This window comes from Pseudorca crassidens, chromosome 11, assembly GCF_039906515.1.
Source record: "Pseudorca crassidens isolate mPseCra1 chromosome 11, mPseCra1.hap1, whole genome shotgun sequence".
NCBI lineage: Eukaryota > Metazoa > Chordata > Mammalia > Artiodactyla > Delphinidae > Pseudorca > Pseudorca crassidens.
This window is the reverse complement of record NC_090306.1, coordinates 54,280,706-54,293,541: the sequence shown is the minus strand read 5'-3', so window position 1 is coordinate 54,293,541 and position 12,836 is coordinate 54,280,706. Positions and strand designations below refer to the sequence as shown.

Genomic DNA, 12,836 nt, shown 5'->3' with positions numbered 1-12,836 from the left:
AACTTTGGACTTAAGGAAATAATCTATCTCAAGCCTTGGGAAACAAATCACCTTAGAGAATCCCAACCACGTTTCAGTCCTCTGGCAGGTTTGCAGTTTAAGTTCACACTACCTGGGTGGTCTGAAAAAATCTCAGACTAAAAATCTACTGTGGTCCCAGGCTGGTTATGCACCGGGCAGAAGTATATGAAAACCCTCTCTGGAGGGGACATACCTTCAACTCAACATAAAGGAATTCCATGAAGTTCTAAGAAATAGGTAAAAAAATTTATAAAACACACTGGAAATAAGATTCAATGAGCAAAGCCGACAAAAACAGATCCAGGAAGACTTCAGCTATTAGCATGATTAGACACATAATCTAAAACAATGGAAAGGATTAATATCGTAAGAGCAACCGACCAAGTAGATGTGAAAGTAAACTGAACAGAACTTGTAGAAAAAAAAATTAAAAATAAAAACACAGTGAATGGGTTTAAAGCAGATTAGTCACAGCTAAAGAGAGAATAAAAGGCTTATGCATACAGCTAAAGAGGTACTAAGAAAAAACCGACCGCTTTATATGTTCACATTAAAAAAGTGTCAAAAAGTAATGTTAAATATTAAAGTTAAGAAGTTAGAGAGACAAAAAAATGATTACTACAGAGAAAAGTATAAAATTTTAATGGGAGACATTAAGTAACTAGAAAGGTGTTTGTGGATTGGAAGACTGAATATTTTAAAATATCAATTTTTTTCATATTAATGTATGTAGGATCAGTGCAATGGCAGTCCAAACCTCAACAGGTCTTTAGGTTTTTTTTTCCTTGTTTGTTTCAAGAACTTGAAAAACTGAGTTTAAAATTTAAGTGAAAAAGGCCAAGAATTGTTAAGAGGAACAAATTCAGAGGTCTTGATTTGCCACATGTTAAGATTTATTAAAAGGTATCAAAATTAAGACAGGGGTGTAGGGATAGACAAGTGGACCCATGGAAAAGAACAGAGCCCAGAAACAGATTCATGCAGAGATGACACTTGATTTATGATAAAGGTGTGGAGCAGTAGAGAAAGGACAACTAAGGCTGGGACAGTGGGGACAACTGTGCACCCATATGGAGAAAAAAGGGAACAAATCCCTACCTCACACCATACCTCCAAATAAATTCCTGGTAGAATTAAGACCTGTGTGTGAAAAACAAAACCTGAAAGGATTTAGCAGAGGATATGGAAGAACTTCTTCATTAACCTCAGGGCACAGGATTTCTTAAAGGAGAGGCAAAGTGAAACAACCATGAAGGAAAAGATTGGTAAATTCAGCGCCTTTAAAATTAAGATTCTCTGTTTGGCAAAAGATACAATAAGCACATGAGAGACAAACTACAGAGCGGAAGATATTTTCAAATCATATATCCAATAAAAGACCCGATCCAGACTCACAAAGAGCTCTTATAAATAAGAAAAAACCAAAGCCAAACTAAACTAAACTAAGCAAAAAAAGCCCAGAGAAAATGATAGTGGGCAAGTGGGCCCTAAATGGGCAAAAGATAGGAATTTTACGAAGAAGAAATCTAAACATACAAAAATTAGTATATCTGTATTAACCATGTTTTTCATTTTCTGTAGTGTGACCTCTGAGGCCTTGCTGCCCCTGGAGGGACTGTCCCTCCCAGGGTTAGCCAATTCCTAGGGACGGTCAACAACTCACCTGGAATGTGCTTTTCAAATACAAACCAACCAATCCAGAGCCTATATCCCAACCACCTTCTCTCTGGGGCTCTCACACTTTGGGCCACTATCTGTCTGCCCCAATCACTTCAGAGCCAGGTACCAGACAACCAGAGACAGGCCCAGAGCCCACTGAAGTTATCCAAACTAGGTAATCCTAACCCTGCTTACCCTGCCTCTCATGTTCCTTTCTGTGGAAACCACAATAAAAGCTCTTACCCAGCTGTTCCTCTCCCTCTGCCTCCTGACTGACCCTGGTGCTTTCCTTGGCCCCCTCAGGTATGATGTGTCCCCTCCTCTTAGGAACTGTATCAAATTATCTTTTCAATGGCGATCATCTCCCAATCTGCTGGCCTTACCATACCTCAAATTTTCTATTAATACACTATATTTTAAAACAACATCTTCGTCAGTAATCAGAGAAATGTAAATTAAAATCACAATGAGATGCCATTACACACTGACAATATTGGCAAAGATTACAATATTTTATAAAGTCAAGTGTTGGTACTTCCCTGGTGGTCCAGTGGTAAAGAGTCCACCTTCCAATGCAGGGGACACAGGTTTGATCCCTGGTCAGAGAACTAAGATCCCACATGCTGCGGGGCAACTAAGCCCATGGGCTACAACTACTGAGCTCACGTGCCTCAAAGAGACAGCCCGTGTGCCGCAAACTACAGAGCCCACGCGTTCTGGAGGCTGTGCGCCACAACTAGAGAGAGAAAACCTGCACACTACAACTAGAGAGAAGCCCCAGTGCTGCAACGAAGAGACCACACGCCGCAATGAAAGATCCCGCGTGCCTCAACGAAGATCCCGTGTGCCACAACTAAGACCTGACACAGCAAAAAAAAATAAAGGAAAAAAAAATCAAGTGTTGATGACTATGTACAACTGAAAGGCTGCGACACTGCTGGTGGGAGTGGATATCCTTACAACCATTATCAAAAATAGTTCGGCAGTACGTAGTAAAGTTGAAGACATGCTACTCCTATGTGTGTATATCCTAGAGAAACTCTACATTTGCAGTAGGATACATGTTTGAAATATTCATAGGTACACTGTTTTTAATGGCAAAAAAATAGAAAACACCTCACATATTCATCAATAATAAAATAAATACAATGGAATATAGGTAAATAAATGATTATAACTGCATGCAACAATGGATGAATTTCAGAAACATAATACTGAGTAGAAAAAAATCATGAAAAGTATATACATATGATTCCATTTATGAAACGTTAAAGAAAATAGAAAATGAAACAATAAATCACTTAAAAGTACAAACATATAGTGGTTACCCTGGAGGGGTAAAGAAGGCAATGGGTTCAGGAAAGCGCAAAGGTAATGATACCTTTTTCTTAAACTTGGTGGTGGTTCCACAAGTGTTCATTGTAATGTTATTCTTCGCACTTTACACATATGTAGTAAGTATTCTTTTGTATCTACTGAATTCTTATCATAAGCAATTCTTAAAAAATGGATATAAAGACTAATTTTATAGTAGCATGGGCACAAATGCATACCGTCTTCACTGGTGTGGGGCTCTGTACCAGCGTCCTGATCCACTTCCTCCAATGTACCGTGCTCACTGTATGGGCTGTCGCTGAGGAGCGGAAATAGAAATTCATATGAAGCCAAAGTGGAAAGCATTTCAAAGATGAACAATTGCTACTGTAAAAAAAAAAATAAGACTTTGGAATGGCAAAGGAGTTACTGGACAGCCTTTCAGTGGAATGCTGGAGCCTCTAGGATTCTCTAATGCTATGGGAATGTATGTACCTTCACCTTTAACACATTACAAATCTGTAAAGACAAAATTAACTTGTAGGAAGTTGATAGTATTACAAATAATTCTTATCCATAAAAATGAAAATTTGTTGAATTCTAGTGGAATATGATTATTGCCCCATGGATACACCAGTTTTTGCAAATTCATTTCAATATTCCCTACTGCATAAAAATGGATGGCTCTTCGGTTTCTGCTTTGAATTGATTGTAGTATCTTTTTTAACTTTTCTAGACACATGTTCATTTTTGTATCCGAGAGTCAGATTTTATCCTTTAACATTACCACTATCTCTTCTCAAATGTATGCTGATAAATGGAATGCAAATGGTTACAAATACAAACCTGACATTACTGTAAAAGCCCACTTATATTGCTGGCATTGGGGAACAGGGATGACTACTATATTACTGACTTTCTGTTTAAAATGAGCGATACCCATAAAAAACACTATGTATGGGAGAAGGACATAATCAAGCACGTGTTACTGGCTGCAAGACTCTTCATTATGGGGCTTTTACCCTGTTTGTAAAAATGCAGCAACCACAAAAGTTCTAGAATACAACGCATCAAGTAATATCGACCAGACATCCACATACTTGCTTTGTGATACAATGAACAAGACAACTTACTGACATAGCTCTGAATATTTGGAAATACCAAACATGACTGACACTGGCCTTGAAACAAATACAACTAGGAAAATAAAATTCTGAATCTCACCAGGGCTGAGTTTTATTCATTTATCTTCCCAGAGCCAAGCTTAGTCAGTATGTGCATGTAGTAAGTGCTCAAGTAAATATTTTAAAATTGAATTTCACATAAAATTGCTAGATATACTATAAAACTAGAATCTATCATGCTTTATTGTTAATTTAGCAGTACTTGTGGAAATAGTCAACTCTCAATTTTCTTAAGGCATAGGATATGTGGTTTAAGAATATACTGTGGTTTAAGTAAAAAATAAGTGTACTCTGAGTTATTTAGATCTTTCACTTACTTATTCTACTTCTACTTCATCTCCAGGAAGGCAGTGGGAAACAAAGTGTCCCGAGGAGGGTCCAGAATGAAGGACTTAGACAAATTTATTTCCAGCTTCTCCTTAGTCGGAGCTGCACAAAGCAGTTTCCGAGGTAGGCTGGGAGGCAGCTGCTGAGTGGGAAGACTCGTGTGGACTTTGGAATCAGACAAGACTTGGGCTGCGTCCAGTAACCACTAGCCATTGGACAGGCTCCTCGGCCTCTCTTAACTTACTTGGTAGAGTGGTTGTGAGGAATAAAAGAGATCATATGCACTGAGAAGCTGGCACGCGGTAGGGGCTCAAGGAGTCAAAACCACATTGATTGTATATGATTTCTTAGAAGCTAGCACTCATATATCAAACAGTGAACATAAACATTTTAGGGTTCCTTACCTTTGGGATTGTTCAATGGACTATATCTCTCATTTTTATACTTCATTGGGAGGTGACTACAATGCCATGTTAAAACATTTTTATCCCAACAATATAATAATAAATTTGCTCAAAGTGACCATAACTGGTTAGGATAACATTTATTTGTAAGAATGAAAATAAGGAAGAATGAAAACACATTTGGTTGACGGCGCTCCTTTTAAATGAGAATTTTGAAATACTTTATATAGAATCAAAACTATTTAGGAATAAAAATAAAATCTGTCAATTCAATCAGTTATCTTTTCTTGATATAATAGTAAAAATTAACAGAGCTCTATATATCAAAATCATTCTCTACAAAAGTCATGATAGGATGGATATATCTATAAAGATGTCATGCTTGGGGAAAAGAGAGGGATGAATATGAAATTCCATAATAAGAAGCCAGTGTTGTCATGGATTTTAGTATTCTAATGTATCTCAAGTGTTCTTGCTGCTGCTGCTTTTGTTTTTAAATTGGAAGCACTGGCAGCCTATAGTCAGTGTTCTTTTTCTTAATTAAGTTGATATCTGTACTTCCATAATTCTTCCAGGGGGAGAAGGACTAAAATTCTTGGACTTACCAATAGTCATCTCCAGCCATACATTTCTCATAAACAGGGCCATCCAGCTCTTTAGCATCTGGGAAAATAGTCTCATGGTGGATGATGATGGTTTTGACAATCTCATTCACATGAGCCTGGCAGGACACTTGATCCTGTATTTCTGGGACAGGCATCAATGTGGGTCCAAAGCAAATGGCCAGGTTATAAGGGTCCATCATGTTCTCATCACTGTACTGTGAAAGACTACAAAGAGAGGCAAGAAAGGAGTTAACATGAGAAAAAAAGAAAATCAATGTTTAATAAGATACTTCCTATTCTAAAAATACCGATCTAAAAGATTTTATTTGGTTTTTATTATTAGAATAAAATGATATTCCATCCTGCTTTAAGGTGGCTCAGCAAATTCCAAAGTAAGTAAAGCGACTTACCTTTCAACTTGGTAGAAACTGAAAGGGGAACATAAATCCTGTTTGCTTAAGTGGTATTTTTTAAAGCCACAAGGGAGTTTAAGATAATCTCTACTACAATGGAGACAAGGATCAAGTAAATGAGTTTCATTTGTAAACATTATGGTCCGGCTGTAAATGCTGCTCAGGTAAATCTGGGAGGGGCAGCAGTGATCTCTATAAAGCTTTATGGAGATCTTTAAAATTGTTCTCCAACGAACCGAAAACATCTCAGATTTCAGTTTTTTCCCATAAATCTTGAGGAGAGTCTGGAGGAAAACAAATCCCCTTTTCTTTGTACCCGCTGTGAGAAAGCAAGCAACTCCAGGCTTTGTAATTTGCTTTTGGGTAAGACTACCAACACTAGGTGACAACCAGTGTCATAAAACACACAAGTGCAAGAGAAGGGGAACAGAATCCTCAATTCTTGCATTCCACTTAAAGCTGGTAAGCTACAAACTCTGAGGAGATTTCCAGTTGCCTAGTACTAATTTCTAAATCCAGTCCAATGGCTATTTGTGAGATATTTCCCACAGGTGACTGAAAATAAGCCAGCCCTTTACTGCTATGCCTCGTAACACATGGGCAAGGTACTGCTCCAGGGAGAATCCAGAGAATCTACCTTTCAGTGTATAGAATGTCAACATTGAAAGGAAATGTAAAATCCAGGTGAACAGACGACAAATGGAAGGAGAAAAAAAGAGACTCTATATTTGTGAGATGTTGACAGACACAAAGAAACTGAGATACCATGTGACATGATACTTCACCCTGTTTTGGAAATAAGATAGCCTAGAAAGTGGAAAATACAAAAGCATGATTTCCACAGGTAACATATGTCTTTCTCTTCTGCCATTTCTCCAACATAAAATCTTAAAAACAGTTCACAAATAACAGCCAGTGATCATGTTACAGATCATCTTGAAAATGAATGCAGGAAGGAAAAGTGAGATTCAGAATAAGAATGGTCTAATTTTCAAAAGACCCACTTAAGCTCAATGGGGAGAGTCACAGTCTTTCTGGGTCTTTAATTTTGTGCTGGCTTGAAGAGCAAAAACTTGACATAAAAACGTTACATACATGTTTTGATTTTACAATTGAAAGAGAATAGTTTCTTTTCCCAAAATTCCTGTCCCGAGCATCCTATCCTAGAGGCTGGGCCTTGCCTCTGCATGAAGGCAGATGCAGGGGACCAAGGGGCATCTTTGGGCAGAAACGCTGGAAGCAATGCCAATCGTCTGACGAATGGCACGGTGGCCATTCTGTTGAGATACACGGTGAATTAGATTCAGGTTTTGAGAACTTTCTTGGTTCATGGTCAGTCTGCTTTCCTAATCCACTGTGGTTTATTCGTTCACAGTTGGTTTCGCTCAGGTGTGTCAGGAAAATTTGGTAGGGACAGCATGGAGAGGACCAGCAGGGATGCAAGGTGCTCCATGTTGGGGAAGGAGAGGCACATGCAATCTTCAGATTTTTACAATTGCCTGGGTGACTTGGCTTATTTAAAGGTAAAAATTTACAGGATGTATTTAACCTAAACTAGATTATACCCATCTCTCTAGATACTGCTAAATTCCAGGGGTGACTTCTGTACAAATGTCATTTGTGAATGCTTTAGCTCCATTCTGTATGGTTCCTTGCCAGCATTTCCCTATTTTAGGATACTTGGCTTGCAGGGGGTCAGCCTGAATGGGTGTGACTTCAGGAAGAGTTAGCAGGGTTGTAATAAATCCCCATGGCTTTTAAGAACTTAAAACTTCCAGTGAAATAGAGAAGAGAAAATATCCTAATTTTAAGAAGGGAGAATTCATGCTGGAGTGAGAAAGCATTTGCCCAAGCTTACTCTGCCTGGATTTTAAATTTCCAGTTATTTAACTGAAACACTGAAGTGCAAGGGGGCTCTTAGATAGGACCTGGGGAAGATGTTCTTATAATGGAGCCCATGTATCTACAAGTGACACAACTGAAAATCAAGTTGCCTAAATTAAAAGAGTAAAGATTCCTTGAAAATAATGCAGTGAGTTTTAAGATTTCTGTTACATTGTTTTAGAGAATGTTTTAGAAATATCATCTTTTTGACAAGGTCTCATTATACTGAATTTGCAGAAAATTCTTTTTTGGATTTGTGTATAAATCTCACCTACACTTTCCCTCCTTCCCTGACTACAACTTTAAAAATCACAGAAATTTTCTGCAGTGAGCAGGTGGTTTACATCATTTTAACAAAACATTCATGACATTGGCTTTGGATGGAAGTTGGAAAAACAGGTAATTCACTGAAAAGTGCTCTTTTTAGTAATACTTGTATATTTTTGCAATTATGGCCACAGTTTCTGCATCTGGTGACAGGCTTATTTAAGGTAGGTCACACAATGACTTTGATCTGCTGAGGAAAAATGTACCTTCAGTCTCTATTCAATCATTTCCTCTTCAACTCTGCTGATAAATGGAACCCAACGCACATGTTACAGAATCCAAGAACAAAGAACTCAGAGGGGTGCAAATGGAATTAAGATGAGCATTTTGGCAGAGAATTATGGTACTTACTGATTGAGGAAGGCAAAGAGGTACCTCATCACTATAAGGACCGACCTGGGCAAGGTCAGGAGGAGTTTGCGGATGTGAAGCGCCCTCTCATAGAGATTATCTATTCCTATAGACAGAAGAGCACATGATCAGGATGCTTTCACTGGCCACATTTAAAGCAGAACACTCTAGCACCCAAATTTCAGGTACATATCTGAACATAAGCAATGCTTTTGCCTTTGGGTGAGATGCAGTCGTAACCAATAAAGCAAATAAGTGATCAGCTTGGGTGTACCACCATTTCCGAGGGTGTCTCCTCTGACCCATCACTGTTTTCTGATGTCCGTGGTCTTGGCCTTTAGCAACTTAGAGTCTTCTGAATTTAAAAATCCTTTTTCACCTGCTGCTATTTCTACATTTTGCATCTGATATGGTTTAAACTCCTTTTTGCTGCATGTTAACTCAGGTGACTTTTTTGGGACATGACACCTCTCCCTCTCCACGATTCATTAATTCATCATATATTTGTCTTTTCCTATTATTCACGCAATGTGCCAGGTTTTGAATCTCCTCTTCCTCAAAACTATCCGAATATTTTATTTATATGACCTTTTACCTTGTATTACTTCATCAAATTTTAAAAATAAATATTTTAGGAGAGCCTACTAGGTTTCAAGCACTAAGTTAGGCATTGGAAATACCTTAGTGACATGGTTCCTGCTCTCACAGAACTTTTGCCCTGGTGTTTATAGTTACGTATTTCCTTATCCTGTTTTCCCTGTGGGATGGTGAGCTCCCTGAACAGAAGGTGACCTTGGACTTCCTAGTATTATTTTACCTCTTTATTAGGAATATAAATTGTCCAAAGCTTCTCAATACTAAAGTGTTGTGAATAACAGCAAAAAGGTTAGTGCTAATAATCCATTTTCTGTATACTGGTCTACATTTTACAACGCATTTTCACATCTGTTATCTAACTTAATGCAAAAAACAATACAGTGGAGTAGGCAGGGCAAGCACTTAGCATCGCCATTCACTGGGCTAGCAAAATGAGCACTGGGTAAGTGGCTTACCCAAGGTCAGCTGGCTAGAAAGGTGGAACTAGAATTAGAAACTGTTTTCTATTTCATAAGTCTGGTTATCTTTCTTGGATTTCAAAGTACCTTTATAAAGTATAACTTTTTAAAAAAATTATTTATTTTTGGCTGTGTTGTGTCTTAGCTGCTGTGCGGGCTTTCTCTAGTTGCGGCGAGCAGGGGCTACTCTTTGTTGCGGTGTACAGGCTTCTCATTGCAGTGGCTCCTCTTGCTGTGGAGCACGGGCTCTAGGTGCACAGGCTTCAGTAGTTGTGGCTCCCGGGGTCTAGAGCACAGGCTCAGTAGTTGTGGCACACGGGCTTAGTTGCTCCGTGGCATGTGGGATCTTCCTGGACCAGGGATTGAACTCGTGTCCCCTGCACTGGCAGGTGGATTCTCAACCACTGTGCCACCAGAGAAGTCCCTATAAAGTATAACTTCGAAGATATCCAATAAACATACATTTGAGAGAAATATTTCAGAGACTATTTCAAAAACATTTTGAAGCTTACTATGATTTAATGTTACTACACTGTTCTTAATTGCTCTTGAGATAATCATATATCCTACTTGAAAATCTCAGGCCTCAGCTTCTACCACTACAGCCAATTGATTCTCCTCCCACTTCTCAGGTTTTTGGACCCTCTCCCATCCATGAATGTAGTTATCCTTTAAGGATCTCTACTTGGTTCTCTTCCATGGCAACCTCATCCAGTCTCAAGGTTAGGACCATCACGTCTATGAAGATGGTATCTTTGCTTCATTTTTCTCCCTTGTCTGGGACATAAGTCCTGTTGTTTTTACCACTGAATATCTCACTGCTAACTTCCTAACTGAAGTCTTTATTATTTCTAACTTGGACCATCATAATACTCTCCTAACTCAAGTTTCCCTTTCTAATTCCTCTTAAACCAGCAGTTCTTAACCTTGACTTGGAATCACTTAGGAAGATTTTATTAAAAGGCTGATGCCTGAGATTCTTTTATGCGGCCAAGGTTGAGAACCACTGCCTGAACTACTCACGCCAAGCCTCATTTCCCTGGAATCTTGAGTGCTGACTCCAGCTGCTTTCCACTTATTATCAAACCACCACGTTAATAAGGTATTTTCATTTATTTTCCACGGGTGAAAAGATGGGGAAAAAATATTAGGAATATTCTCACTTAACCACTGAGGAGTTTGCAAAACAACAAATAGTTTATCAGAATTCCTGGGAAAAATCACTTTCATTCCCAACTTTGAGTATGCTGTAGCTGGAACTGTAGCTAACACCTTTGAGAAAATGGATTTCAGAAACTCTCAAAAAGAATGTAAGTCAACACTCTATGACATAAATCACAGTAAGATCCTTTCTGACTCACCTAGAGGAATGGAAATAAAAACAAAAATGGGACCTAATGAAACTTAAAAAAGCTTCTGCACAGCAAAGGAAACCATAAACAAGATGAAAAGACAACGCTCAGAATGGGAGAAAATATTTGCAAACGAAGCAACTGACAAAGGATTAATCTCCAAAAGATACAGGCAGCTCATGCAGCTCAATATCAAAAAAAAACCCAATCCAAAAATGGGCAGAAGACCTAAACAGACATTTCTCCAAAGAAGATATACAGATTGCCAACAAACACATGAAAGGATGCTCAACATCACTAATCATTAGAGAAATGCAAATCAAAACTACAATGAGGCATCACCTCACACCAGTCAGAATGGCCATCATTAAAAAATCTACAAACAATAAATGCTGGAGAGGGTGTGGAGAAAAGGGAACCCTCTTGCACTGTTGGTAGGAATGTCAATTGATATAGCCACTATGGAGAACAGTATGGAGGTTCCTTAAAAAACTAAAAATAGAACTACCATATGACCCAGCAATCCCACTACTGGGCATATACCCTGAGAAAACCATAATTCAAAAAGAGTCATGTACCACAATGTTCACTGCAGCTCTATTTACAATAGCCAGGACATGGAAGCAACCTAAGTGTCCATCGACAGATGAATGGATAAAGAAGATGTGGCACATATATACAATGGAATATTACTCAACCATAAAAAGAAATGAAACTGAGTTATTTGTAGTGAGGTAGATGGACCTAGAGTCTGTCATACAGAGTGAAATAAGTCAGAAAGAGGAAAGCAAATACCGTATGCTAACACATATATATGGAATCTAAAAAAAAAAATGGTTCTGAAGAACCTAGGGGCAGAACAGGAATAAAGACGCAGACATAGAGAATGGACTTGAGGACACAGGGATGGGGAAGGGTAAGCTGGGACGAAGTGAGAGAGTGGCATGGACATATATACACTACCAAATGTAAAATAGATAGCTAGTAGGAAGCAGCCACATAGCACAGGGAGATCAGCTTGGTGCTTTGTGATCACCTAGAGGGGTGGGATAGGGAGGGTGGGAGAGAGATGCAAGAGGGAGGGGATATGGGGATATATATATATGTATAGCTGATTCACTTTGTTATACAGCAGAAACTAACGCAACATTGTAAAGATATTATACTCCAATAAAGATGTTAAAAAAAAGCATAAAAAAAAAGAATGTAAGTCAAACACAAGGACCTACTGTAGAGCATAGGGAACTATATTCAATATCTTGTAATAAACCATAATGGAAAAGAATCTGAAAAGGAAATAACCGAATCACTTTGCTGTACACCTGAAACTAATGCAATATTGTAAATCAACTATACTTCGATAAAAAATAAAGAGAAAAAAGAATGTAAGTCAAACATTATCATCCAATGAACATTTTTGTAACACAAGTTTTCAACATAAACCTATAACTAATAATAGTGTAATTTCAGTAATATTGAAGTAAAACATTTATATTCTGTTTTATTTGTAAAGTATTTCAAAATGGACAAAATTACAATACTACGAACAAGGTCAGTGTCACGTCTATCAAGTATAAGCACTTTGTTTAATATACTTTCCAGACAACGGTCTTGACTTTTTTCTGAAAAAGGGGAATGAGACTTTAAAAGAAGTTGTTAAACAGGTGCATAAGTTTACTAAGGTCACAAAAACTCAGTAATCAAGTTATCAACATTTCCACCTAATTCAGTCTCAAGAGTGTCAGTAGGACCAAAACATGTCCCAGGGAAATTGGTTTATCTTTCATGACAACTTCATGGGACACCTGAAGAACCCACATTGTACGGAGAGGGAAGATGAAATACCCACAGATGATTTGCAAGGCATTGAGAGTTTGGTGGAGTGAATTTTGCATCTATAAATGCTATATAGGTTTAGGCATAATTGGATTATTTTTTCA

The 12,836-nt window shown here is 38.2% G+C and overlaps 1 protein-coding gene across 2 annotated transcripts in view; it reads right to left on the bottom strand.

Annotated features, from left to right (window-relative positions):
- Positions 1–12,836, bottom strand: part of SRGAP1 (SLIT-ROBO Rho GTPase activating protein 1) — a 278,584-nt gene that overhangs the window by 18,271 nt on the left and 247,477 nt on the right. For both annotated transcript variants that reach the window (XM_067697213.1, XM_067697211.1), the window contains exons 16-18: positions 8,490–8,595; positions 5,515–5,739; positions 3,234–3,313 (exon numbers count right to left, since the gene is read on the bottom strand). In XM_067697213.1, the coding sequence (XP_067553314.1) occupies positions 3,234–3,313; positions 5,515–5,739; positions 8,490–8,595 (411 nt within the window). The remainder of the gene's footprint in view (positions 1–3,233; positions 3,314–5,514; positions 5,740–8,489; positions 8,596–12,836) is intronic.